At 41.2% G+C, this 27,724-nt stretch overlaps 1 protein-coding gene across 20 annotated transcripts in view; it reads right to left on the bottom strand.

Annotated features, from left to right (window-relative positions):
* Positions 1-3,957: 3,957 nt before the first annotated feature.
* Positions 3,958-27,724, bottom strand: part of ZNF438 (zinc finger protein 438) — a 169,588-nt gene continuing 145,821 nt past the window's right edge. For 15 of the 20 annotated variants that reach the window (XM_042858478.2, XM_042858464.2, XM_065586805.1 and 12 more), the window contains 2 exons: positions 9,597-11,469; positions 3,958-8,069 (listed from right to left, as the gene is read on the bottom strand). In XM_042858478.2, coding sequence (XP_042714412.2) covers positions 7,460-8,069; positions 9,597-11,469 — 2,483 coding nt within the window. In that variant the 3' untranslated portion in view covers positions 3,958-7,459. The other 5 variants (XM_065586816.1, XM_065586817.1, XM_065586812.1 and 2 more) reach the window with 4 other exon arrangements.

Genomic DNA, 27,724 nt, shown 5'->3' with positions numbered 1-27,724 from the left:
AGCTCTCATGGTTGCAAAGAAAACCTGAATGCTTAAAAACCAGAAAGCAAATAAAAGAGAACCCAAACTTCTTGTTATTAAAAACTGTATATTTTAAGCCAATCTCATGTTTTTGAGGGGCCTGACTCATGATTTTTGAGCAATTGGGGATGCCACTACTGCAAAAGTGGGAATACTAATGTAGACAAAGTTCCAGCTAATGCCAGCATTTAAACCACCATTTCATATAGATCTGGTGGTAACTGCAGAATTAGAAGATCTGGTGCTTAAAACATCAGATGCTGCAATGGAGCCCTGACTACACTAGAACTGCCACTTCTGGAGCTAAGTTGGTGGTAATAACTTTGGATATTTTTACCAAGAAGCGTAGCATGGCCCACCCCCTAGTGCAAGTAGCTTACATACCTATTCAGGCCTACACTAAAACTGCAAACAAGGGAGCCATTCGCGATGTCCACTTTGCTGAGGCAGACATTTGATACTTAATAACTAAATATTTCATGTAGGCCACAGAACAGGCAATGGGCCCTGTTTTAAAATTCTGTCAGGATGGATCTGAACTACTGCATTGTATCCTCACATCTAGGTTCAGCTCTAGAGAAATTTAGATTTGTACAGTCCAGCCTGCTTTAAAGGCACACAAAGATTACAGGATCCCAGCTAATTACTGTACCTCCCTCTGTCATAGCTACAGTTCATTTGTGACTCCTCAACTCGTGTTTCCAACTATTTCTCACGATTTTAGCTCCAGGAGTCTTTGAAGGAGCTATTCCAATAATTTGATACACATAAAAGTAAAATTTTACCTTGACAGCAAGAACTAAAAGGCGTTTTCCTCAATAAGGGTAAAAAATATAGTTCTCAAAAACCTGTACCAATATTAAAGGCTAGATTGTGTGAAGTGGGAGGGTTTAGTTGGAAGGTGCAGGGAAGCTCCACCTCCACAGTCTCAGGCCTGTGTACAATAGAACTAGCACAATTTATGCCAATCTTCACTCTGACTACTTTATTTCCAGGTTCCTCCTCCTCTTATCAGCAATTTTCCACCTTTGACTCAGCTCTTTGGAGCAATGACCATCTCTTCCTATATGTTTTTCTAGCACTATCACAATGAGTCCCTAATCTGGATTGGCTGCTACCACAATACAAATATTAATCAACACTCACATAAGAGAAAAACTAAGGGGGATCTGTATTCTGTGTTGGGCTACTAGCACCAGATATGGAACTATTAGCTAACAATGATCATGTGACTGAGGAGTGTGTATTTGGAAACCCCATCCACAGCCAAAACTGCAGAGTGAAATGCCAACCAGTAGTATTTGGTTTGATTTCCACTGCCCTGGTCATGACAGGGTAGATCACTCACACGCCCCACACGGTAGAATTTTGTCCAAAGTAGGGTAGACCTGGAAATATTTACTACAAATTAATGTGTTATTTTCACTATTTATTTTTAAAACTGTGACAAGTAATTTATAAAAAGAACAGGAGTACTTGTGGCACCTTAGAGACTAACAAATTTATTTGAGCATAAACTTTCGTGGGCTACAGCCTACTTCATCGGATGCATGTAGTGGAAAATACAATAGGAAGATAGATATATATACACACACCCACACCCAGAACATGAAACAATGGGTGTTACCATACACACTATAAGGAGAGTGATCAGTTAAATTGAGCTTTTATCAGCAGGAGAGGGAAAAAAACACCTGTTTGTAGTTGTAGTAAGATGAGGCCCTGAAATATAAATTCTTGTGTCAGAGGCCTAGTCTGAGGCCTGAAGCCTGAACCAAAGTACTTCCAGGCACTGCTAAGCAAAAGCTGGGCTGTGAGCCAGAGGCAGGCCCCGCTCACAGAAGTTGGGGAGAAGAAGGTTGTTAGAAGCAGGTGCTTAACATATAAGTGCTAATAAGAGGAACTTGTGCCAAGATGGCACCTGGACAGCCCGATACAAGGACACACCATAGACATAACAAGGAACAGGCAGGTGCATCTTAAAGACAGGACAGCATGATGGATAGATCTGCATGTCTGGAACAACATGATCAAAGGGGAGACAGCACCCCAATGAGCCAAGAGGCTGTACCTCAATACGTCAGCAGGGATGAGTAATTTGTCCTGTAACTGTATAAAAGTAGGTCCCGGAGTGCGTATCTTTGGCCAGCCTAGGGGGCAGTGGAAAGTCCCGCCACTGACTGAGCTGTGTCCATTGCCAGGGGACACATATTCATAGTATGTCCTGTAGAGTCTATAGGAAACTATTACTGTGCTTCGTTTGAAAATAAACCTGGCTCGGGTTCCTTCGTACCTTACTAGAGTCTGTGGCCATTGGGGGTTCTCTCGGGGTCTGCTGCGTCAGCTATCTGTGCAGAGCTGGGGCAGCACACAGAGGGAACACGCACGCAGCTGACTGTTATCATCGAACAAGAGCAGAGCATCACACTGGTAGCTCCCGACAACAGTAGTAGTAATGAAAATGGCCCATTTCCAGCAATTGACAAGGAGATATGAGGAACTGTGGGGAGGCAGAGGGGGGAAATAAGCGTGGGGAATTAGTTTTACTTTGTGTAATGGCCCATCCACTCCCAGTCTTTGTTCAAGCCTAATTTAATGGTGTCCAATTTGCAAATTAATTCCAATTCAGCAGTCTCTCGTTGGAGTCTGTTTCTGAAGTTTTTTTGTTGTAATATTGTGGCTTTTAGGTCTGAAATCGAATGGGTAGGGAGACAGAAGTGTTCTCCAACTGGTTTTTGAATGCTATGATTCTTGACGTCTGATTTGTGTCCATTTATTCTTTTACGTAGAGACAGTCCGGTTTGGCCAATGTACATGGCAGAGGGGCACTGCTGGCACATCTCTCCTGCTGATAAAAGCTCAACTTAACTGATCACACTATAGCGTGTATAGTTACACCCATTGTTTCATGTTGTGTGTGTGTGTGTGTAAATATATATATTCATTCCTACTGTATTTTCCACTACATGCATCCAATGAAGTGGGCTGTAGCCCATGAAAGCTTATGCTCTAATAAATTTGTTAGTCTCTAAGGTGCCACAAGTAGTCTGTACCCGCAAAAAGAACAGGAGTAACACGGCTGCTACTCTGAAACAAGTAATTTATAGCAATTGAAGCAACTTTTAATCTCTGTCATCCCAGTATAAACCTGGAGTATCTCCAAGGTAACTTCATGATAATTTCTCTGGATTTACCCCAGGTAAGAGAAATCACAATCACAACCCATTATTTCTAGGAAAAGCGAAGTGACAACACCCACCTGGAGAAGTTGGCCAGAAAAGTAAATGTGCATAGTCAGCCTCTTTCATGCTAAAGTAAACAGTGCTACACCGTATCAATTTTCAGAGACTAAAGTCTAAACTAATAAAATTGTCACAGAGGTAAAAAAGCATATTATTGGTACTTACTGCAATTTTTGAAAACAAATTACACCAAACTATTAGCAGCTCACTTAAATTTCTGAAATTTTTCTTAGTTTAACCCCCAAAACCTTGCAATTTATACTTTGGAACCTAACAGAAGAGTCAGCCATACACAGGCAGTCACATGCTCAGGCCCCAATCCTGCACGTTGCTCCATGCAGGCAGATACTTGTGTAGAGTCTCACTGAATACTACATGTCTTTATGCAGATGTGTGTGCGTGTGCGCGTAGGATGGTGGGGTTTGCCCATGAAGACCAGCTTGGACGATCAGGCCCATTCATTATTACTAATCAAGAAAAAATGAGAACAGTTTAAGAAACAGAGGGGAAACCCCCATACTGTGATGAATCAGCTGTAAAACTGTGCATTAAAATGAGAACAATCAACCTTTGCCACTCCTTTTAAGCCATCATATATACTTTTCTTTAAGAGATCACAATTTTTCTTGTGTCATATTCAGTGCACAGACATTTTCATACTTCAGAGCTATAAGGAATTTGACAAGTAAACCTATTAAAGTTATAACATTTTAATCTTTATGTTTGATAAACACAAACCAAAGTTGTACAGATTGATAATGGTAAACTCAACATTAGTTGAATTTATAGTTATAAATGTCCTTCCAAAACAAATGGATATATAGGTGGATGTATTGTAGAAATATAATAAACTACATGGTTGGGCCTAGATAAGCTGGTGATTTTCAAACATCAGCACCATCTGCATAAAGTTAAAACTTAAATCTGCTCTCCTAAATTCCTGTTCATCCTTCTTATGACACTTTTTCCAAAAAGTGCAGCGAATGGTAGATAAAATAAGTATCTAACAAGGCACGACAGTAGCTCTGATGGAGCTAAAAGGCAGAGATCTAAATTCTAATAAATAAATGAAGTTTAGCAATTATTGCCAGCAATCATGTCAAGCAGGCCATAGGAAACTGTAGCGGTGGGGCTGGAGAAGGGCAAGATTCTGCAAGCCAGAGAAGGCAATGGAACTCATCCAGCTTTGCTTATTTATGGCATGCTGATGAAGGAACAACCTTTCCATATGAGGAACAGCTTTAAAGTTGAACAGTGAAGCCGAAACAGTTTTAGAAAGGAAGAAAACAAACAGAGTACCAAAAACTACAGCTACAAAAACAATGACATTCATTTCAATAATTTTAAAAATCTTTTATGTGCAAAAACAGATGTTAACTTGTCCAACTTTGAGGTAAACAGAAAACTGTACTCATGACAACCACTTTGTTTAGCAGTAAATTTGTTTTATTTAATGGTGCTGTAAATAGGCTTCCACATGTTGCTTCCGAATATTATCATATTGAGTACAAATTCCAAGCAAAAGCACATGTAAAGCAAAGTATATATCTGTAATTAATACTGAACTATTTTCAAATACCCAAAACTTTGTATTTCCTTGCACAGGCTATTATAATCATAAAAACCTGAAATTTATAAAATATGTCTCAACCTTTTTGTTTTAGTGACTGATTATAAGCACTCAAGATGACACTGAGAAGTAGCTTAGAACCATGGTCTCATCTGCCTTTAAACTGATGAAATATGAGGATCTTTTATGCCTCTCTGGCTCTTTTACCCATTGTCAAGGGGCTGAATGAAGAGGAAGTGAGGATCTCATGGCTTGTGAAGAATTCTAATTCTTATTTTAAAAGAAAAATCACCACAGATGCTTTTATATATATATATAGAGAGAGAGAATGAAAATTAGTATTTGTTGTTTGGTGAACCAAAAAAAAAAAAAAAAGGGTAAATGTGTGTGCTTGCCCTTCCATCTTGCTGGCTCTGTTGCAGCAGCATTTTGTCAAATATTTTCTTAGGGTTTTTCCAAGAACTGCTCTGACATCACTAATGCTACTCCTGAACAGAAGGAAGAGAATAAAGCTGTATCTATTTAAGCTCCTTTAAAAATACATTGGAAGGAAAGGGGATTTTTTTTGGGGAGGGCGGAATTAATATTTGCAATAAAAAAACATGAGCAGAACAGAAAGGAAGATTTTTTTATTTGCAAGGTTTTGGCTAGATCTTAAAACAAAGGGAGGACAAAAAAATTAAAACCCATGTCCTTTTAAACATGACGGTTGTAACATCTTTAAATTATTATTTAATGAAAACAAAAAGTGAGTGTTACACAATTTCCTTTGATGTGTTTTAACTATATAACTAGCGGAGGAATTATTCTTATATTCTAGAATTTAGTCTCAAAGACACCAGTCTAAAAAGCTTGAATTTGAAAATTAGCAAAGGCTAATTCAGAAGTGTCCTTCTCAATGAAAACATACTAATTCAGGAAAGAATACTTCTTAGTGTAAATACACTGTACTAAATGAAATATACTCCTTGTTTGAAAAGAAACACTCAACTTTAAAAGTATTCCTTTCTACATGTTCTGCACATGTTTACTTCATCTATTCAGTAAGAGTACATGTGAAAGTACAATATGGATACACGTTAGCATCAGAGTATGAAGAGTTTTTATATCTACAGGCAGTAGAGATTTACAAGTCATCAAAACCACCCACCAGAACATAAAATAAAGTATTTCAGAACTAGTTTGGCATATGAAAATAGTATTTTTCTGATAAAAGTTAAAGTAATGAAACCACCAAGCATTTGAATCAATGGGAATTTGGGGGGAAGTTGTCAAATTCTACAGGGACTTTTCCCCCTCCTCAAACAATGCCGTTTCTGTGAGATTTTTCCTTTTTGTTTTCTATTTTATTTGGCTCCAGTCTCATACTTGAACACCAAACAGCGTTATAGGATAAGGAATGTCATTCAAAAGTTATCGGCTTATCAAACTTTTAATGATGTTACAGAAAACACAGAAAAATCATGTAATATCTTCCAGGATCTCACTATGAGAATCCAACACTTTTTAGACCCTATCTTCCTATGTTCCCATAACCAGGCTAAAGTCTTGGACTTTTCAGAGTTTTAGCAAAGTAGTATGTGCCTACCTCAGACTTTCTATGCATAATTCTTCCATGACTGCACTACCACAGGTACAGCTCGACAGATGGTAGAAATGGAAGAAGCAATAGGGTAAAAGGAGCACCAGCATTTTTATCATTGTCATCTTACCTCCTTTGAGCACTGTTAGACAACATAGTACCTAAGCCATCTACATTAGTGTCTCCAAAAGAGTCTAGGTGTAAACAAGGTTTTAGCTCATAGTAGCATAAACACAACTTTTAGGCAGTGTCTACATTGGCTGGCCAAACAATATGGGAACCCCATTTGGTCCCAACAGACATTAAACAAGGCTTATAACCTTGATTGTTAGTGCAGAAGGAATCAAAGAGCCAGCAGTGTGAAGAATATCAACTTTTTTTTTTTTTTTTTTTTTTTTTTTTTAAGAAAGCTTAAGTTCTGAAGACTTCTAAAGAAATCCATACTCCTTGGAGTTCATTAATACTTTTTCTTGTGGTTTTCTATTGTCCCAGTGTACAACTGTGCTCCATATCTATAAGCATAAAAAAGCATGGACATTAAATCTTAACATGCACCCAGAAAACTGCATGCATATATACATTTCCCATAAAATCTGGAGGCACTGTTAAGACTGAAAGTTATATTTTCAATCTGGTTTGTCATTCTGTACAAGAAGAACATTTGTACGCCATTACTTTACAAAGGGCAACATTAATGTCTCTGAGTACAACAGAATATAATATCCGTTCCTCCCTTTTTCTTCTTAATTTCAACCTCTAACATTTCTGCATACTTGTTTCTGTGAAGGTCCTTGTGCATCAATATTAAGTATGGCATTATATAACAGGCTTGTGTGTATGTATATATATCTGAAAAGGCCTACGGTGAGAATTAAGAGTTTTGTATTCAGCAAACAAACCTAAACTACATGTAAAACCACTGCAACTGATCACCAAAGAGAATGAGTGAATTAATTGTAAATTTTTGTTACATTGCAAATCAGACACAAATAAATCAGTAACCTTGGAAACGGAATACTTTTCTAGCTGAATTTTGCCACTGCTTCATTTTTCAATGTTATTAGAAAGTTCAATAACTCCCTGTTTGGAGAATGAATTAAAAATAGTCCAAAGAACAGAGGGGTCTTCACAATTATGATGATTCTGCCAATGACTGAAAAGCCCCTCTTTTCTTCCAAATACCTGCTTGCATAAAATGCAGTTATAATCAGCTTTACACCAAATTTGAATTTTTTTATTTTCTGTGGCACAACCAAAATTTTGCAACTCCTTTCCTGGTTCACTGTTACCTGATGGAATAACCTCACTTTTAGTTAAAGTATCAAAATTATTTTGATGAAGATATATTTGCCTTTTCAGTTTTGGAAAAGCATAGAACTCCTCCTCACAAGTGCCATGTTTGATTGGATTTCGTCTCTCTTTGCGCTGCTTCCAGAAATGAGCTGCATGTTTGATCAGTTCTTCCTGAGCTCCCTTGCCTCCCTGTAGAATTCCTTCTTTTATTCTTCCTGGGAGCTCCTCGCCATGAAAACACAACAAATGAAACTTCATCTCAGCAAAAGACTGTGCAGTAAACTGGCATCTGGCACATTTGATCTGTAATTTGACTTCTGTTTGACTCTGAAATAAATCTTCAAAATTGCATTTATTTCCCCTAAAACAGGAAGAAAAAAAAGGAATATGTATGCTATTTCAATACTAGACATGTTTGGAATTAGAATGGAAATTTCTAATCTTCTAAATTTTAAGAAGTGGAAAAGGAGGAGGAATTTATGGAACATTATATTTACTTTATTAAAACCAGACATTTTTACTGCACCAAAAAATTTAAAATTCTGCACACAATATTTTAAAATTCTGCAAATTTTATTTCTCAAATAAATGTGGAGGCTCCAGCATGGCATTGGTGAGCACAGGCCACTGGCTGCACAGAAGTGGGAGATCACTGTGCAGTCCACCCCTCCCTGGCGACACTGACTCAGCAGTCAGGCTGCACCGAACTCTGACACAGTGCAAGGTCCCGGCCTGCCCCTCTGTATGGGCAGGCAGGCTCAGCAAGGCAGGATCCAAATGTGGGGGAGCTTACTGTGGGAGGAACCAGGTGTGGGTTAAGAGGGTTCTGTGTGGGGCAATCTGGGTGCAGGTGGCTCAGTGGGAATCCAGGTGCAATCTGGATGCACAGGAGCTTGTTGTGGGTTCTGGGTGCAACAGTAATGGGACTCTGCAAGTGGATCCAGATGAAGGTGGCTGGGGCTCAGCGGGGGGGGGGGGGGGGGAGGGAGGGGAGACAGGGGAGTGTTGGTGTGGGGGGGGGGATAGAGCTCAGCAGGAGGGTCTGGGTCTGGAGGGTCCAGATGCCAGGGGAGTGGGGTTCAGTGGGCTGGGGATCCAGGTTCAGCTGGTTGGGGCTCAGTGGGGTGGGGATGCGGTTGGTTCGCCAGGGCGGTCCAGGTGCAGGGGGAATGGGGCTCATCGGGGGAGAAAGGGGTTCTGAGTGCGGGGGGAGGGGAGGAGGCTCGGCAGGAGGGTCTGAGTATGAGGGGGTCTGGATGCCCGGGGGTTGGGCAGATGGAGGAGCAGCTCCCTGTACAGGGATCCCTCCCCCTGTAGCTGAGGAGCGATGATTAGGGACAGGGGTCTCTGGAGGGTGCAGCCAGGGAACAAGGAACCGGGGGGCCAAAGCAAGTTTCATACAACGCGGTCTCACCTATAACGTGGTGAGATTTTTTGTCTCCCGAGGACCGCGTTATATCAGGGTAGAGGTGTACCATTCTTTTTAAAAATACAAATTGGAAAGAATACAGATGAGAACAAGGCTAAAAAGCAGGACTAAATATTAGGAAATACTTTTTAACTGTAAGAAGTCAGGGAATGAAAAAAAATCGCAGCTCCACTATCGGTTGTGGTATTATTTTAAACAGGAAATATTCAGGACTAAACTAGACACCAATCAGTCAATGATAATTTAGGATTAATAAATCCTGATGGACTATAGGACGAAAGGGATGGACTAGATGACTGACTAGAGAGGTCTAACAAAATTTGCAAGCAGCTCTGAATCTCACCTTGGAAGAAAAAGTTAATAAAAATAAAAAACTTTTATAGTAAATAGAGGTCCATAAATGACACTGAAATAATGAAATCATTTTCTTATTGCCATTTAACTTGTATATGCACTCACCTCTCTATTGTTTCTTCTGCTCCTTTTATATTTATGTCTCTATTCTTTAAAGCATCTTGCAGTTGCTGTTCACCTATGGAGTGCTCGGTGCTGATAACAACCCTGTGTACTTCCTTCAGATGGCCAAAGTATACTCTTGCATGGCCAAATACTTTGGCACAAAACTCACAACATAGACGTTTCTTGAGTCTACCTTCATTGTGATGAAGCTTCATGTGAGTGCTTAGGCTTCCTGAATGAACATATGCTTTCTGGCAAATTCGACAGCTATAAGGCCGTCTATTTGTGTGTGTGTTCATGTGGTCCTGAAGATGGTGTTTAAATTGAAAGTTGTGGTTACAGACATGGCACTTATGCCATGGCTTAGGTACAGCAGAAAATAAATTTCTACACAGATCACTTTGTTTAACAGAAGTGACATCACTCTGCTTATAGCTTAAATATTTATTTGGAAGTGTATCATTTAAGAAAATGTCTTGTTCTATGCAGTCAGGAGTCTGAGTCTCTATTATAGCCGCAGAAGTCGGTGGAGCTAAAGCCTGCATAACTACAGGTTTTGGTCTGATACTACGGTATTTTTTAACTGACTCAGCCCTACTGTCTTTTGATTCATGGGGATCAACTTTTACTCTCTCTTTACCCTCTCTAAATTTATTAATGATGCACTTTCTTCTTTTGGTCTGAAATGCCAATATATCATCTGGGGTTCTTAGTTTTCTGCCTCTTCTCTTAGAGACGACACCATTCAATTTCTTTAGATTATCAACATCCAGTTTAGTGGCTGGACTGAAGGTATTTTCACGGGGGGCTTGTTTGGAGATTTGTGCAAAAGATATTGCTAGTAGTTTATCATAAACTCTGGTAGAAACATTAAAGGTTTTTACCAAAGGTGGTATTTTTTCACATTCAGGTCTTCGCCCAGGAGAAGATGTAGCCACAGTGTTAGAATTTTGTTTAGATTTACAGAACATTGCATTTTTCATTCTTGAATATGGCAAAATAGGAAGTTTTCCTTTTGGTGTGGACTGAGTCAATTGAACTTCATTGCCAAATATTGCCGGTGACAGGACCGTGACAGAATTTGTAGAATTCACCAGTTTTTCTTCAAGTTTCTCAGATGTTATGACTGAGCCTTTTGTGGCTTCGATAGTTGATTTCATGGAATGTAGATTTATTTTCACAGGATTACTTGGATTCATTGGCTTGGACAAACATTCTTTAATGACAGATGGTCCCGAAATACTATCTTCAGCAGTTTCGGTTTTGTTTAGTAAAGGAGATCCAGATTCTACACAGTTGTTTTCACTGAGTAAAGTAGCAACTGTAATTTCAGTAGAACCATGATCAATTAAAATAACTTGTTCAGATGAATCTGTAGTAGAATGAGCTTCAGGAAGATCTCCAGTTGAAGTAGTCATTGCTGGTGTCTGTGATGAAATTTGTACCTTGCTGGGAATCTTGTTATGTGCACTTGAAGAAGAGGTTTGAATTGTTTTTTTGTCAATCAACAATTTATTTTTTACAGATTGATACCTAGGAATAGGTAGTTTGAGGTTTTCAGGAGGGGGCACATTTGATTGTTGAATTTGTTGTGCTGCCAGTGCAGGGGTGATATGTGGTAAAGCTACAAGAGAAAAAGTTCCCTCACGACCAGCAACTTGCATTAGAGTATAGTTTTGTGTTGGCATTATAAGTGGTTTAGAGCTTGCAGACGAAATAGGATTAGTTTGTTCAGGAAGAACAGGTGGAAGACACGACACTACCCCTGATGTTATCGCTTTAGGTACCATCTTTGGTGCAATTGTCCTAAACTGACTTTTATTCTGAAAACCTTTTCCACTTCTTATTATCCCAGAAGAGGATTTCCGTTTATCTGAAATAATGAAACAAAACACACAAACATGTAATATGATGTATAACAACTTTTTTTTAAAAATTACTTTATCAAAAAGGAATTTGTTTAGGAGGGTTTCCATTTCACAAAAGCTTACTAGAAATATCTGGGTATAGAACGGTTCGCTTTTCATAGACAAACGGAAAGGCGAATAAACCTGAGAAGATTCAAGTAATGTGTTTGACTATACTTAAGCCCCTTCGTTTTCAGTTTTAAAAGATTTTTACCAAAAAAGTCCCGGGTTTTACAAAAAGTATTATTCATTTTTTTCTGATTTTTACCCTACTTTTGTATCATTCAAATATATTAAAAATAACTTGTTTTATTAGGAAAATACAATACATTGCATGAAATATATGTATTATGATAATACATTAGTCTGCGTGTATATGCAAAGCTGCCTGTTGAAGTAAGGCAATGTATTAGTCTAGAAAATACACACAAACAAACAGGCACGCAAGCTCTGAAGTGCGTGCGCATCTGAGTGCTGACAAATCTCACACCCACCACATACACATTTCAAGCTGTTAGCAGATAATGGTATAAAGATTTGACACACTAAAATGGGAAGAAAATGAAAATCTATATCAGAATACGTTTCAGAACACAAGAAACAAAACAGGAGAAAAGGATGAAGTTGACTGTATGCAATAAAAATGGTGTTGCCCAATTATTAAATGTAAATATTTCTAAGTGTAAGTCTACAATAGTAAACTGTTTATTCAAATGAAAAGTTTTATTTGGGATTAGGGATATAATAAACACTGATAAATTCCGAGGAAAAATTAAATAAAACAACAATTGAAAACGAAGGGCCCTAGCTATACTTAACACCTGCAAACAAAAATGTTAGTTTCTCTTCATCTGATCAATAATTCTAAAACATTTTCCACTCTACATCATACATTCTCTTCATTTCCAGCACTTATCTTCATCAGCCTCTTCTACACTAGAAAAAATGGTATTACTATTCCAGCAATAATACTGCTGCATTGGTATTAGGAATGGTGTAAATGCTTGTGTAGACAGGGCTCAGGTATTTTTGGTACCGTGGCATGAAAATGTGCTCAGAGTCGTTCCAATTGTTGTGGACTCTGTCTACAATAAGAGTAAAAAATTTTTTAATGCAAACACACCCATGCTGAGCATGCCTTTCTACCTGCCATGCTATCTTTCAATTCCTTTTTAACACTTGTGGGGTTTTTAGATATAGACAGAACTCATCTGATATTTCAAAGATTACTGCTACAAAACATGTAAATATAACTTGGGATAAAATGTACTGCCAGCAAAAACTTATCACTCTTATTTCTGCCTGTTGAAATGATATGCACTTTGGCTGTATAGCACTAGAGTTCCATTTAAAGCTACGGTTGTAGTTCTATTCCCTTGTTGGACTCTTTTTTTAAAAAGCTTTCCTCAGACTTTTATAATGTTCTTACAATTAAATCACAGACATTTTAAAAGTGAGTCAACTCCTTTTTAAAGTGTTAATACAGGAACAAAGAAAAACATGTTGATAAAGAATAAAGCTAATAAACAACAGAAGAAAGTTAAAATATACAAAAGGCAATGGACATGGATCAGCAGAGGCATAAGCCTACCTTTCAGGTAGTATGTGGAAAGACATTAAACGTGCGTTGTACTGCACCATTGCCATTTTCACATTACAGCCTCATTGCCTATCAATAAACAAACTCATTCTCTGCCACCTCAAATTAGCACAGCCTGAGGTTATTGCAGAAAAACTCCTCTCACTTTCTAGGAAGGAGGATGAACCACATATTGCTCTAGATTTCCTGCTTGCTGATTTAAGTCACTTTGGTTTAAATCAATCCATCCTGTAACTTGGGATAGCTCTCATCCAGATCACTAGATGCTCAGGTTCCAGAAATACAATCTGGTCAGGTCCATTACCTGTAAGGTCCTAGGCCTTCAAGTAATATTGGGAAAAGAGCAAAGTGTGATATTAGGAAAATTCAGTCTTAAACAGAAAGATGTCAAACAAAAAATGTAAAAAATAAAGTAATACTGAAGGCTACAAGACACTAAAAATATTCACAGTGAATTACCATGAAGTTATTTAGTAGAGAAGTTTCTGTTATACGTACAGCATTACAAATGTACAAAGACTGAGTGTACCTTTCTTCTAATACACCTCTACCCCAATATAACGCTGTCCTCGGGAGCCAAAAAATCTTACCGCGTTATAGGTGAAATCACGTTATATCGAACTTGCTTTGATCCGTCAGTGCGCGCAGCTTCCCCCCCCCCCCGGAGCACTGCTTTACCGTGTTATATCAGAATTCGTGTTATATCGGGTCACGTTACATGGGGTAGAGGTGTACTGACAACTTAACACTTTTATCCTCATATAGCATATTCGCCACATATGTTGAACACCTTACCAATTCATATTACAAGTTACATACATTATTTTTAAAAAGACATTTCATTATAATCTCCCCCTAAAGGCAGTAATACAGAGAACCCACTGCTCTGGGCAGAGAATCAAAGTAAAAAATGTATTCTTAGTTCTTAAACCCTAAGCTCTCAGCTGTTAATATTATTGGTAGTATTCAGGCTTTTTGCTTCTTACACACAATTGTTTTTAAGGTAAGATTTTATGTGGATTTTGAGAAGAAGTACAACATGACTATGTGGATTAATGTAATCATTAGCCCAGGCACATAATTCTGAGCTGTAGGCTAGATTCTAAATTTGAAAGTTAACAGTGTAGGTCAAAAAGCCTATATTATTTAATGACAAGAGATTAAAGGACAACTATATTTTTCTTTTAGGGGATAGAATCTGCTCTTATTTACTACATTACCTTCACCGTGTATAACAAGGAATGTGGTAGCACTTTAAAGACTAACAGATTTATTTGGGCATAAGCTTTCATGGGTAAAAAACCTCACTTCTTCAGATGCGTCAACAACAAGGCTATAGCAACACAGATGCATCTGAAGAAGTGAGGTTTTTTACCCACAAAAGCTTATGCCCAAATAAATCTGTTAGTCTTTAAAATGCCACCAGACTCCTTGTTGTTTTTGTGGATACAGACTAACACGGCTACCCCCTGATACTTTTCACCATGTATGGATGTCAAAGAGTTTCTATACAACAGGCAGTTTTTTAGTTTATTACAGTATTCCAAATGAGGTGGTTTCCATTCTCCCTTCAATTTTGGCTTCCTCTGTGGACTCAGTCTTACTATCCCAAAGTCCCATTCAACGAAGTGCACATTCTGAGATGGATGACAACTAGCTTTCTGTTTGCAGTGATGCTATAGCCTTGTTGATCCCAGGTTATTAGAGAGACAAGGTGGCCAAGCCAATATCTTTTATTGGACCAACTTCTGTTGGTGAAAGAGACAAGTTTTGAGCTTACACAGAGCTATACCAAATAAGAACTTTACCTTTTGTCTAAAGATGATGACATATCTGAGACAAAAATCCCAGTAACTCCTTGTGACAGACTGACAATATCCTGAACAAACCTTATTGAATCAAGTTAAACTTTACTGAATTAAGTTTAGCATCTTTGGAGTTCACTGGATTACAAATGCAAATATTTATGAACTATTGTGGGATTGTATGGAACCTCTTTAGTAAGAACTCAAGATTAATGCACTCTCCGGAAAGGACTGTATCTTCAGAGTGATGTGAATGTGAATTTTTAAGATTAAGGGGGTTTCTCTAGGAGGAGAGGGTATATGCTAATATAATTCCTCTTTTTATCAACCCTTTGAAGCCTCCTCCTGGGGAGAGAGAGACCCATTGCACATTAATTATCTGCTTCTGGGAACTCCAGATCAAAGAGCTTTGATCTGTATAAAAGGGTGGACTAAACTTATCATTTGAGTGTGCTTGTTCTGAGCTGAAGTTCTGATGAACTTATAACCACAAGGAAGCCCCTAAGGTGGGGTGCTGAACACATGTTCTGGCCAGAGCCCATGTGAAAGTTGGGAAGAACTCTGGTAAGCTTATTAGGATGCGTGTACGTTAAAAATTTTTTTTTTTAATGTTTTCTCTGTAGTGCTTTTTACCTTAAGAATAAAGTAGGCTTGCCTAGAAAACTCCAAGTGGTAACTTATATCTGTAGGAATCACTCTATTATCAGTCTCTGAACGGAAAGCAAGCAGGTCTGTTTAGGCAGACTGCCTTTGTTGGGAAATACACAGTGAAGGCAACCTGGACACACCCTGGTTTGAAGGGAGTGAGATGTGGGTCTCCAACCAGAAAGGCAATGGCTGGAGATCTGGAAGCTGAATTGGGTGCCCTTGCTGGATCACCGAGGGGAAATACAGGTGGAGTGGCCCTGAACACTCTAGGACCCAGGAGTCCAGAAATGTCAGGCACCACAAGAAGTATTAATTTTGGGGTATGAGGCACCGTTTGTGGAAACATGCATTAGATAGTGGGTATTTTTACATATTGTCCTTTTGTGAAACTCATGTATTTTCTTTATTGCAAACTCAGTAAAATGGTATTTATTAAAAGGAATTCTCTATACAATTCATCATTCTGAAGTGACAGTCTCATGAAGTTCTTAGCCAATAGAATAATAATTCATGAAACGGCCTTTAAAATAATGGATTTTTTTAATCAACTTTTCATATTATGCAGTATATTGTAATGTTAAGCAATGATTTAGCTGAGTTTGAGACAGAGTTTCTATACAAACACTTTTTTCAACTAATCATAATTTTATTATAAATATTCCTTTCAAGCTGAACCATCCCATGTTTGGTCTCAGTACTGAGTGCTGATTTTTTTGCCAAGCTTGCATTAGATAGTCTAGTGAAGAAGTGAGGGTTGCGGTGTCTTTGGTATTGTAATAGAGCCTTTAGAGAATCACACACTTATATCGCCTCCCAGTAGGAATGCCTTTCAGTCCAGTTCCCCACCCGAGGATGGGTTTAGCTTCACCTCAGGTTTGCAATGTCTTTGCCCCTTTTGTTATCAGAGTGGGAGTGGGATTGAAACGAGGCTTATGCCCCTCCTGCAGCTGGGCCAGTTGGTATGGGAGCCTGGGCCCTCTGATGCCACCAGACACTGATCCAAGGCATGGCACTCTGAAGTGCCCTTGCAACCTTCCCTGAGTCACTTCCTATTATCTGTCCCTTCCCAGGGCTCCAAGTCCAAGACACTTCCCCAGGAGCACTCAGGATATGTCTGTCTTCCTCCCCAGCTTCCCCTTCTGAACTGAGTGGTCTCCTTTTAAGCTTCCTCTCCAGATGGAGCATACCCGGCACGTCTGGAGGGGTGAGATTACCTGGGCCCAGTGCTGCACCCCTTTGGGCCCAGTGTGGGGTCTGCACAGGTATGCAGAGGATACCCAGCTTTGTATTTCCCTCCCCAACAGCTAGTGTAATTAAGATTCTTATCTAATAATAGAGAGACTGGGGCATCAAAGCCTGTCTCAGGTAGCAACAGCAGCACATGGGACAACAGGGGGAGCTATGGGCAGCCTGCTAGAGAAGAGATGTGACCCACTGCCAGGGGAGCTGCTGCTTCTCCATAGCTCCCTTCACCGCCCATCATGGGCCATTCTACCTCTTCCAGGTAAAAGGGGAGAATGCTGGATGCTCTTTCTCCTCCCTTGGCCTCCTCCTCTTCTTCCTCCTTTTCCATTAGTGCTGGTGATCGTGGCAACAGAAAGATGGAATGACAAGGGGATGGCTAGGAAGACACACAGGTGACACCAGTGGGAACTATTTAAAGGTAGTGCTGTGGGTGGGGATTGTATGAATACCACCACTTATTATTTTTTGTAATTTGACCAAAGAATACCTGAAACTTGCTATTTTACGTATGGCAGAAAGCTTCAAGATGTCAGAAACACTGTTTATTGACAAATGTTAATTTTTAATGGCAACAACTGTATTATATAAGAGGTATTATTATATAAGAGGTAGCTATATGTAGATTGACAGGTAATGCAAAGAGTATAGCGCTCAACATATCAGGTGTGACAGTTTTTTTAATTGCATTTAGTGATAAAGAAAGCATGGCAAGCACTGTGGCCACACAGAGGTTCTGAATGATGGAGGAGTTCTGTGGAGAAAATAATATGTGATCGTGTAATTAAAGGCTGTATCATAATGGATATGCACTAGGGGGCTGAATTAAATTGTATAAGCAGCCTTAATTCTAGCAATTCCTAACTTTCATGTGCTTGACTTTGCAATCTAAATAACGTTTTTAATTTTTAAATATATTTGTATTATAGTTGTCCCTGAAGGTCCTAATCAGGATCGGGACATCATTGTACTAGGCACTATACAAACACAAGAAAATGCAGTGCTTGCATTGAATTGCTTACAGCTTTTAAAAAAATCCCACATAACACTTAGATACAGTACATAACAGAGTATGGATTCAAAACTGTGTGACTGTATGCATGTTAGAGGCAACTGTATCAGGTAAGGTACTATAGGAGTCCGTATTAGAAACCATAATGTTCACTATTCGCATTAAGGAATTAGAGGAAGGCTTAAAATCAATACAGAACACACTTGATCCACACCAAAAGCAGAGGCCCAGCAAACACACAGGAGGACAGAGCAAAGTGCTAAAGTGATCTGGAGAGATTAGCACAATGGATACATGGGATTAAATAAGATTTAACACTTACAAACATAATGTCACCTTCTTGGAATAAAGATGCAAACAGATACTAATTGGAAGAGAAATCATATAGATATCAGGAAAACAGAAATACTTATGGGTGCAATAAGTAAGAAATTGCAAGGATTTGTCCTTGAAAAAATAAATCCAACATTATTTTTTATTCATATGAGCTAAACAGACAGATATCTTGTATAATGCTATAATAAGGTGATAATGCTATTGGTAGCTCTGTTACAAATTATCAATATCTAAAATACTGGGTGTTATTCTGGTCCTCAAAGTTTATGAAGGATATTGAAAAGCTAGAGAAAATACAGAAAAAAACAAATATAAGAGCTAGCTATTATTATGTACATGTACAAAGATTAGAAGATAACATACGAGAAAAGAAATCAATGTATACAATATTTAAAAACTCAAGGGGGACATGATTGCTACATATAAACACACTAAAGGAAATAAGATGTGAAAAAAGAGATTATTCACAAAAAGGTAGTACAGGGACAAAAGGCCTAAAATTAAAAAAACAAAAAAACAAACAAACAAACAAAAAAACCTTTTAGACTATCATTTGGTATGTTTTTTGTAAAGCTGGAGAAATTGGGCATTGGGACAGTTTTCTCAGAGCTCAATCATAAGCCCTCTTCCTATCCACACAGAAGAGTAAGGGGATTTAGGACTGCCCTCTCTCTTCTGTATGGGCTATACAGGCGATCACCACTGTCACTGGCTCCTTAGGTTCCAGCTCATGCAAATTGGACTTCCCCCATGAAACAAGGAAGAAGCATCAGACCGTGACTCTCAGAGTAAATTTGATCCAGGACTTGTCACCTCTTACTACAGCCGTAATAAAACAATCCTGTCCTGTCCCTACGGCTACTCGGTAGGACATGAGTGGTGATAATGAAGGTCAACATCCAGGAAACTGGATGACTCAAGATGATCTCTTCTGACCCTACTATCTATAAATTTTAAAGAAGAATATGAGTTTTTGATGTCTGCATGAAATCAAGGCAAAAATACCTTTAAACCACTATACTCTTAGAAGACATTACAGACGGAGAATAATCAACACTTATTTCCTTGGTACTGTTGTCCATTTCAATTAATCAATTAATTCATTTGGAAAATAGTAAACAACAAAAAAGCCCATCTCACAGTAATTACCTAAGTGAGTGTATGACTGGACCAATAACAGACAAACATGAAACAAAAGAACGATCATCTTGCTTTACATGGAAAATGCAGACTTTAGATTAATAAAATAATTATATGAAGCCCTACTGAATGTGTCATGATATTCCCAGTTTGTTGATTTCAAAAGAACTAATCATTTCTAAAGGGAAATACAAATGGTTGAAATACAGAAGAAAATTGTTGTAACAGAGTCGATATTAAATGTGTGTCAACACTAGCCAGCTATTACATTTTACCAAATCTCCATACCCACAAAATACCTGTTGTTACTGTCTTTCGCTGCAGCATAAGTTTCTTGTGTTTGTTGACACAGCATAGTTTGTTGCACACAATGTTTCTCTGCAGGACTGGCATGCAAAAAAAATCACCATCTGCAAAAGCACTTCAGTCACTTATAAACAGGTCCCAAGATAAGAAATACAGAAAAGAGAAAATATACAGCTTTATCTTCCAGTTAATGCATTAAAAAAGCTACAGCTTCCTACTCTTTGTCATTTTACCTCCACTCAAATAGCACTTTAAAAACGTATATATTAAATGCTAAAGACAAGGTGATAGTTTAATAAATGACTAACGCTGGTTAATGTGATAGACAGGATGATTTAGTTTCAGTGTCATGGCATGCAGTCGACAATACCAAAACAAAAAAAAGCTCAAAGAAAACTGAAGTTCCAACAGCTCTTAAATTCAGAGGGCTGAAGGCAGTGCTGATTTACACTTCACACAATCCCACTGACATCAATGGGACTGCACAAGCTAAGTAAATTCAGCACAGAATATCTTGAAAACTGATTCTGATGCACACTATTACAGGCGAGGCTCTTTGCAGCACCTATTAAGTTTGCCCAACAATGACCATTATAAGATAATGTTACCATACTTTAACTGTTTGGACTGAAGTTTTTCATGCTAGGTGTTTGACTCATACCGAATTTTTTTGGACATTTTCAGTTGAAATGGTTCAAATTTTTTCAAGAATGAGACTAGGGGAAAATATGTTGTTTTGTCAATGTAAAACAATTCCTGCCAACCTTGTCTTTTTAAAAGCTCTAAAGACCCCATGTTCTGAAGCAGAGACTTGAAATTTGCAGTGAGGATGGGGAGCTGTTTGTACATGCTCAGTAAACTTACATTTTTAGTAGCTAAATTTCCTGGAGAATCCATCTGCACTGGGCATTCATCAGCAAATGGCTAAGCATGACTTGCCCTGCAATTGCAGCTGTATGGTGTGAACCATGCCAGGTCCTGGCAACCGAACAGAAAGCAGGGAGACTCTCTCCTGGGCAGTGATCCAAATGCAGATGGGACAAGAGCCAGACCTGTGGGAAGAGTCCACTGGGAGAGGGAGCGAGGGGAGGGTGGGCAGAAATCATGACTGAAAGCTGGGAAGGATGGTGAGAGGGAAAATGGAACGAGTAGTTTGGGTGGACGGAGACTGATACGGGAAGCCATTGCAGAGACTGGGACTGGCTGAGCAAAGAGATTTTGAGTAGGAGCCAGGTATGGGGCTGGGATTGAAAAAAGTTGGGTGGACAGAAAAAAAGAAGGGAGATCAAGCTGATGAGGACTCAGGGTGAAGAATTGGGATTAGCTAGGTAAAGAGACTGGGACGAGGAGCCAAGGGTGGGGACACTAAAATTTGACAAAAAGCCCAAGAACAGAGATTGGGATTAGGAGCCAGTGGGGCAACTGGACTCCAGTGAGTGGGAGAGAGACAGATCGGATGATGAGTCATGATGTGGGAGAGGCAACTGGGATTGACTGGGGACAAAGATCTGGGGAGAAACTAGGAATGCCTTAGCTAGGAGACTGAGGCCTGGTCTACACTACGGGTTTAGGTCGACTTTAGCAGTGTTAAATCGAATTAAGCCTGGACACGTTCACACGACGAAGCCCTTTCTTTCGACTTACAGGGCCCTTTAAACCGGTTTCTTTACACCACCTCCGACGAGGGGATTAGCGATAAAATCGGCCTTTGCGGGTCGGAATTGGGGTAGTGTGGACGGAATTCGACGTTATTGGCCTCCGGGAGCTATCCCACAGTGCTTCATTGTGACCGCTCTGGACAGCACTCTCAACTCGGATGCACTGACCAGGTAGACAGGAAAAGACCCGCGAACGTTTGAATTTCATTTCCTGTTTGCCCAGCGTGGAGAGCACAGGTAACCATGCAGAGCTCATCAGCACAGGTAACCGTGATGGAGTCCCAGGATCGCAAAAGAGCTCCAGCATGGACCGAACGGGAGGTACGGGATCTGCTTGCCATATGGGGAGATGAATCAGTGCTAGCTGAACTCCGTAGCAGTAAAAGAAATGGCAAAGTATTAGAAAAGGTCTCCAAGGCGATGAAGGACTGAGGCCATAACAGGGACACACAGCAGTGCCGCGTGAAAATTAAAGAGCTACGGCAAGCCTACCACAAAGCCAGAGAAGCAAATGGAAGGTCCGGGGCAGAGCCGCAAACTTGCCGCTTCTACACGGAGCTGCATGCCATTCTAGGGGATGCAGCCACCACTACCCCAACCGTGTGCTATGACTCCCTCACTGGAGAAACACACAGGGAAGAGGGTTCGGGGAACAAGGAAGATGAGGATGGAGGTAATGTAGGTAGCTCACAGCAGCAAGGAAGCGGAGAAACCGGTTTCCCCAACAGCCAGGATATGCTTGTCACCCTGGACCTGGAACCAGTAACCCCCGAACTCACCCAAGACCCTGAGGGCACACAGGGGACCTCTGGTGAGTGTACCTTTGTAAATATTACACATGGTTTAAAAGCAAGCGTGTTTAATGATTAATTTGCCCTGGCAATCGCATCCAGTACAGCTACTGGAAAAGTCTGTTAACGTGTATGGGGATGGAGCGGAAATCCTCCAGGGACATCTCCAGAAAGCTCTCCTTCATGTACTCCCAAAGCCTTTGCAAAAGGTTTCTGGGGAGGGCTGCCTTATCCCGTCCGCCATGGTAGGACACTTTACCACGCCAGGCCAGTAGCACGTAGTCTGGAATCATTGCATAACAAAGCATGGCAGCGTATGGACCCGGTGTTTGCTGGCATGCAAACAACATCCATTCCTTATCTCTCTTTGTTATCCTCAGGAGAGTGATATCATTCACGGTCACCTGGTTGAAATGGGGTGATTTTATTAAGGGGACATTCAGAGGTGCCCGTTCCTGCTCTTCTGAACAGAAATGTTCCCCGCTGTTAGCCACGCGGTGGGAGGAGGGGTGAAGTGATCATCCCAGAGAATTGGTTGTGTGTGGGGGTGGTTTAGTTGGGTTTGTACTGTATGTTAACCCGGAAACCGCAGCCCCTCCTTTTACATTGAAAACCCATTTTAAATGGCCAACCCAATTCATCCTTGATATGGGAAATGAGGGCGCTGCTGTTTGAAACCATTCCCACATGTTACCATGGCTGCCTGCAAGCCGAAATCTGTTGCCTGGCACTGCGTGAGTGATCTCTCATACCAAACCGGCAGGCCCTTACTATAAGAGGAAAAATGCGACCTTGTAACGAAAGAGTGTACCCATTGTTCTCTAAAATGTGTCTTTTTTAACCACCTCTCCCTTCTCCTCCACCAGCTGCAAATGTTTCTCCTTCACAGAGGCTAGTGAACATTAGAAAGAGAAAACGGAGGACGCGGGACGATATGTTCACGGAGCTCCAGATGTCCTCCCACGCTGATAGAGCATGGCAGAATGCGTGGAGGCAGTCAATGTCAGACATGAGAAAAGCACAATATGAACGAGAGGAGAGGTGGCGGGCTGAATCGCGGGATGAAAAGAGCAAGTGGTGGGCTGAAGATGATAGGTGGCGTCAGCTTGCAGACAGAAGGCAAGAGTCAATGCTCCGTCTGCTGGAGCATCAAACTGATATGCTCCAGCGTATGGTTGAGCTGCAGGAAAGGCAGCAGGAGCAGAGACCGCTGCTACAGCCCCTGTGTAACCAACAGCCCTCCTCCCCAAGTTCCATAGCCTCCTCACCCAGACGCCCAAGAACACGGTGGGGGGGCCTCCGGCCACCCAGTCACTCCACCCCAGATGATTGCCCAAGCATCAGAAGGCTGGCCTTCAATAAGAGTTAAAGTTTTAAAATGTACTGTGTCCTTTTCAATCCCTCCTCCCCCACCCATCCCAGGCTACCTTGGCAATTATCCCCTTACTTGTGTGAGGAATTAATAAAGAATGCATGAATGTGAAATAACAATGACTTTATTGCCTCTGCAGGCGGTGCTCGAAGTGGGGAGGGGAGGGTGGGGTGGTTGGTTTACAGGGAAGTAGAGTGAACCGGGGGGGGGGGGGGCGCGGAGGGTTCATCAAGGAGAAACAAACAGAAGTTTCACACCGTAGCCTGGCCAGTCACAAAACTCGTTTTCAAAGCTTCTCTGATGCGCACCACGCCCTGCTGTGCTCCTCTAACCGCCCTGGTGTCTGGCTGCGCGTAATCAGCGGCCAGGCGAGTTGCCTCAATCTCCCACCCCGCCATAAATGTCTCCCCCTTACTCTCACAGATATTGTGGAGCGCACAGCAAGCAGCAATAACAATGGGGATATTCTTTTCGCTGAGGTCTGAGCGAGTCAGTAAGCTGCGCCAGCGCGCTTTTAAACGTCCAAATGCACATTCCACCACCATTCGGCACTTGCTCAGCCTATAGTTGAACAGGTCCTGACTACTGTCCAGGCTGCCTGTGTACGGCTTCATGAGCCATGGCATTAAGGGGTAGGCTGGGTCCCCAAGGATCACAATAGGCATTTCAACATCCCCAACGGTTACTTTCTGGTCCGGGAAGAAAGTCCCTTCCTCCAGCTTTCGAAACAGACCAGAGTGCCTGAAGACGCGAGCATCATGTACCTTTCCCGGCCATCCCACGTTGATGTTGGTGAAACGTTCCTTGTGATCCACCAGGGCTTGCAGCAGCATTGAAAAGTACCCCTTGCGGTTTATGTACTCGGTGGCTTGGTGCTCCGGTGCCAAGATAGGGATATGGGTTCCGTCTATGGCCCCACCACAGTTTGGGAATCCCATTTCAGCAAAACCATCCACTATTGCCTGCACGTTGCCCAGAGTCACTACCCTTGATATCACTAGGTCTTTCATTGCCCTGGTAACTTGGATCACAGCAGCCCCCACAGTAGATTTGCCCACTCCAAATTGATTCCCGACTGACCGGTAGCTGTCTGGCGTTGCAAGCTTCCACAGGGCTATCGCCACTCGCTTCTCAACTGTGAGGGCTGCTCTCATCCTGGTATTCTGGCGCTTCAGGGCAGGGGAAAGCAAGTCACAAAGCTCCATGAAAGTGCCCTTACGCATGCGAAAGTTTCGCAGCCACTGGGAATCGTCCCACACCTGCAGCACGATGCGGTTCCACCAGTCTGTGCTTGTTTCCCGTGCCCAGAATCGGCGTTCCACGGCATGAACCTGCCCCAGTAACACCATGATTTGCACATTGCTGGGGCCTGTGCCTTGTGAGAGGTCTATGTCCATGTCAATTTCCTCATCACTCTCTTCGCCGCGCTGCAATCGCCTCCTCGGCTGGTCCGGGTTTCGCCTTGGCATGTCCTGGCTCTGCATATACTCCAGGACAATGCGCGTGGTGTTCATAGTGCTCATAATTGCCGCGGTGATTTGAGCGGGCTCCATGATCCCAGTGCTAGCTATGGTGCCTGGTCTGAAAAAAGGCGCGAAACTAGTATTTGACGGACCAGGGGAAGGAGGGAGGGAGGAAGGGCGGGCCGAGTGACAACATGACGTACAGGTACAGGGAATTAAAATCAAGAAAGGTGGCTGTGCATCAGGGAGAAACACAAACAACTGTCACACAGAATGGTCCCCCCCAAAGATTAAACTGAAAACCCTCGGTTTAGCAGGCCGTTGATTTGACGGAGGGAGGGGGAAGCAAATGAATACAGAACAAATCTATTTTTTACATCTTAAGATGACGGTGCAGCATGACTGATAGCCCTCGGCATCTTCTGGGTGCTTGGCAGCAAATACTGGGCGCTTGGCAGTTAGTGTACTAAGACTGATAGCCACATTTTTCCTGTATGATGACGATGACCTTCAGGCCTATTGCACGATCTGCTGCTCAGGGAAGACTCTGCTAATGTGCAATGATCCAACTTGTAATAGGACGGTTACCAGTCGTAATACACCATCTACTGCCAAAAGGCAAAAGGCAAGGGGCTGGTGCAATGCAGCCCTATGGTTGCCAGCACCCAGATCGCCGATGAAGGCTACCAGTCATGCTGCACCGTCTACTGCCAAAAGGCAGTTAGCTGCTGCTGCTGTGTAGCAATGCAGTCCCACGTCTGCCGGCACCCAGAGGACATATGGTGATGATGAGCTGAGCTGAGCGGGCTCCATGCTTGGCGTGGTATGTTGTCTGCACAGGTAACCCAGGTAAAAAGGCGCGAATCTATTGTCTGCCGTTGCTCTGACGGAGGGGGAGGGGCCTGACAACATGTACCCAGAACCTCCCGCGACAGTGTTTTGCCTCATTCGGGCATTGGGATCTCAACCCAGAATTCCAATGGGCGGCGGAGACTGCGGGAACTGTGGGATAGCTACCCATAGTGCAATGCTCCGGAAGTCGACGCTAGCCTTGGTACTGTGGACGCGGTCCACCGACTAGAGCACTTAGAGCATTTTATGTAGGGACACACAAAATCGGCTGTATACAACCGATTTCTATAAAACCGGCTTCTATTAATTCGACCTAATTTCGTAGTGTAGACATACCCTAAGACTGGAAGTAAAGAGAAGTAAGACTAAGACTGGCATGAAACACCTAAAGAGTGGAGATTGGGACTGGGTAGGCAAGGAGAGGGACTAGGACAAGGAGTGGGAAAGAAACATGACTGGGACAAGGACAGGTTACAGGGAACGAGGCAGAAGCATTTGTGCCCACCACAGCACACTCCCTTCTAGAGCTTGAGTCTCACCATTCTTCTTCCGATAACAAACATCTGTGAAACCCAGTGGCTAATGACCCATATTGATGGCAACAGGATGCCATATAATGGAATTTTTGGTTGCTTTTTAAAAAACGTATACACACACAAAAACTATGTTAAAAGAACGTTATTAAGGTTGCATTTCAAGGATTTAAAAGTTAGGAAATGCCAGAATTAAGGTTGCCTGTCCAACCTTAATTCAATCCCCTTGTGCATTATGATAATATATGATCATGTAATTAAAGACTATTTATTTCATAGACCCCTAACTTTATTCAATGCTCAAGATGGACCTAATCTGGGGATAAATCAGGGATGCGTATTAAAGAAGGCTGTTATCTGTAGGATCCTTGCTTCATCTGGTGCTAAGTCTGCGGTGAATGAGCCAGGGAATTGCATGAGAAAAGGCAGTCTCAATCCCTGGCTCTGCCAGAATTCCTGTGTGATTCTGGACAAGCCACTTAAACCAGACTTTTCACAGGTGGTCATTAATTGTGCATTCCTCATTTTCTGGGCGCCTGATTTGAGAACCTGGGGTCTCATTTGAAGTGCTGAGCACTCTCAACTGCAACTGAGGTCAATGGGAGCTGTGCTTTGCATATATGAAGTGTTATACAATGCTAAGTACTCTGAAAAATCAGGTTCTAGGTATCTCAAATTGGGTACCCAAAATTAGTGGATATTTTTGACAGTAAAAAGATTTGAGAGTTGGAGAAAATGTTTTACAGGAGACGTAAAGAGCTCAATCTGTTTAGTTTATCAAAAAGAAGACAGATGACTTGATTACAATGCAGAAGTATCTTCAAGGGGAGAAAATACCAGGTACGAAAGGACCCTTTCTTCTAGCACAAGAACCAATAGCTGGAAAATGAAGGAAGTCAAATTCAAATGAGAAATCAGTGGTAGATTCTGCATCTCTTGATGTCTTTAAATCAAGACTGGATGCCTTTTTTGGACGATATGCTTAATACATATAAATTATGCTTTAGCAAAACAGAAGTTACTGGGTTTTATACAGAGATAACTGGATAAAATGAAATGGCATGTGATATACAGGCTAGAGTAGGATATAAAATATGTAGGAATGACAGAGTAGGTCATGGTGGTGGGAGAGTGGAACTTTATGTGAAAGAAAGCATAGAGTCAAACATAGTAAAAATCTTAAATGAATCAAATTGTACCATAGAATCTCTATGGAAAGAAATTCCATGGTTGAATAGTAAGAGTAGGGCAGGAGGAATATACAACTGACAACTAGACCAGGATAGTGATGGTGATTGTGAAATGCTCAAGGAGATTAGAGAGGCTAGAAAACTCAATAATGAAGGATTTAAACTATGCCCATATTGACATATGTCACCTCAGGATGGGATGCAGAGATAAACTTTCTAGACACCATTTGTGATAAATGAAGGGGAAAGGGGTAGCTCCCTTTTATGGACACC

The sequence above is a fragment of the Chrysemys picta genome, chromosome 2, assembly GCF_011386835.1.
Source record: "Chrysemys picta bellii isolate R12L10 chromosome 2, ASM1138683v2, whole genome shotgun sequence".
Classification (NCBI taxonomy): Eukaryota; Metazoa; Chordata; order Testudines; family Emydidae; genus Chrysemys; species Chrysemys picta.
Note: the sequence above shows the minus strand (reverse complement) of the source record. Positions and strands in the feature narration are given on the sequence as shown.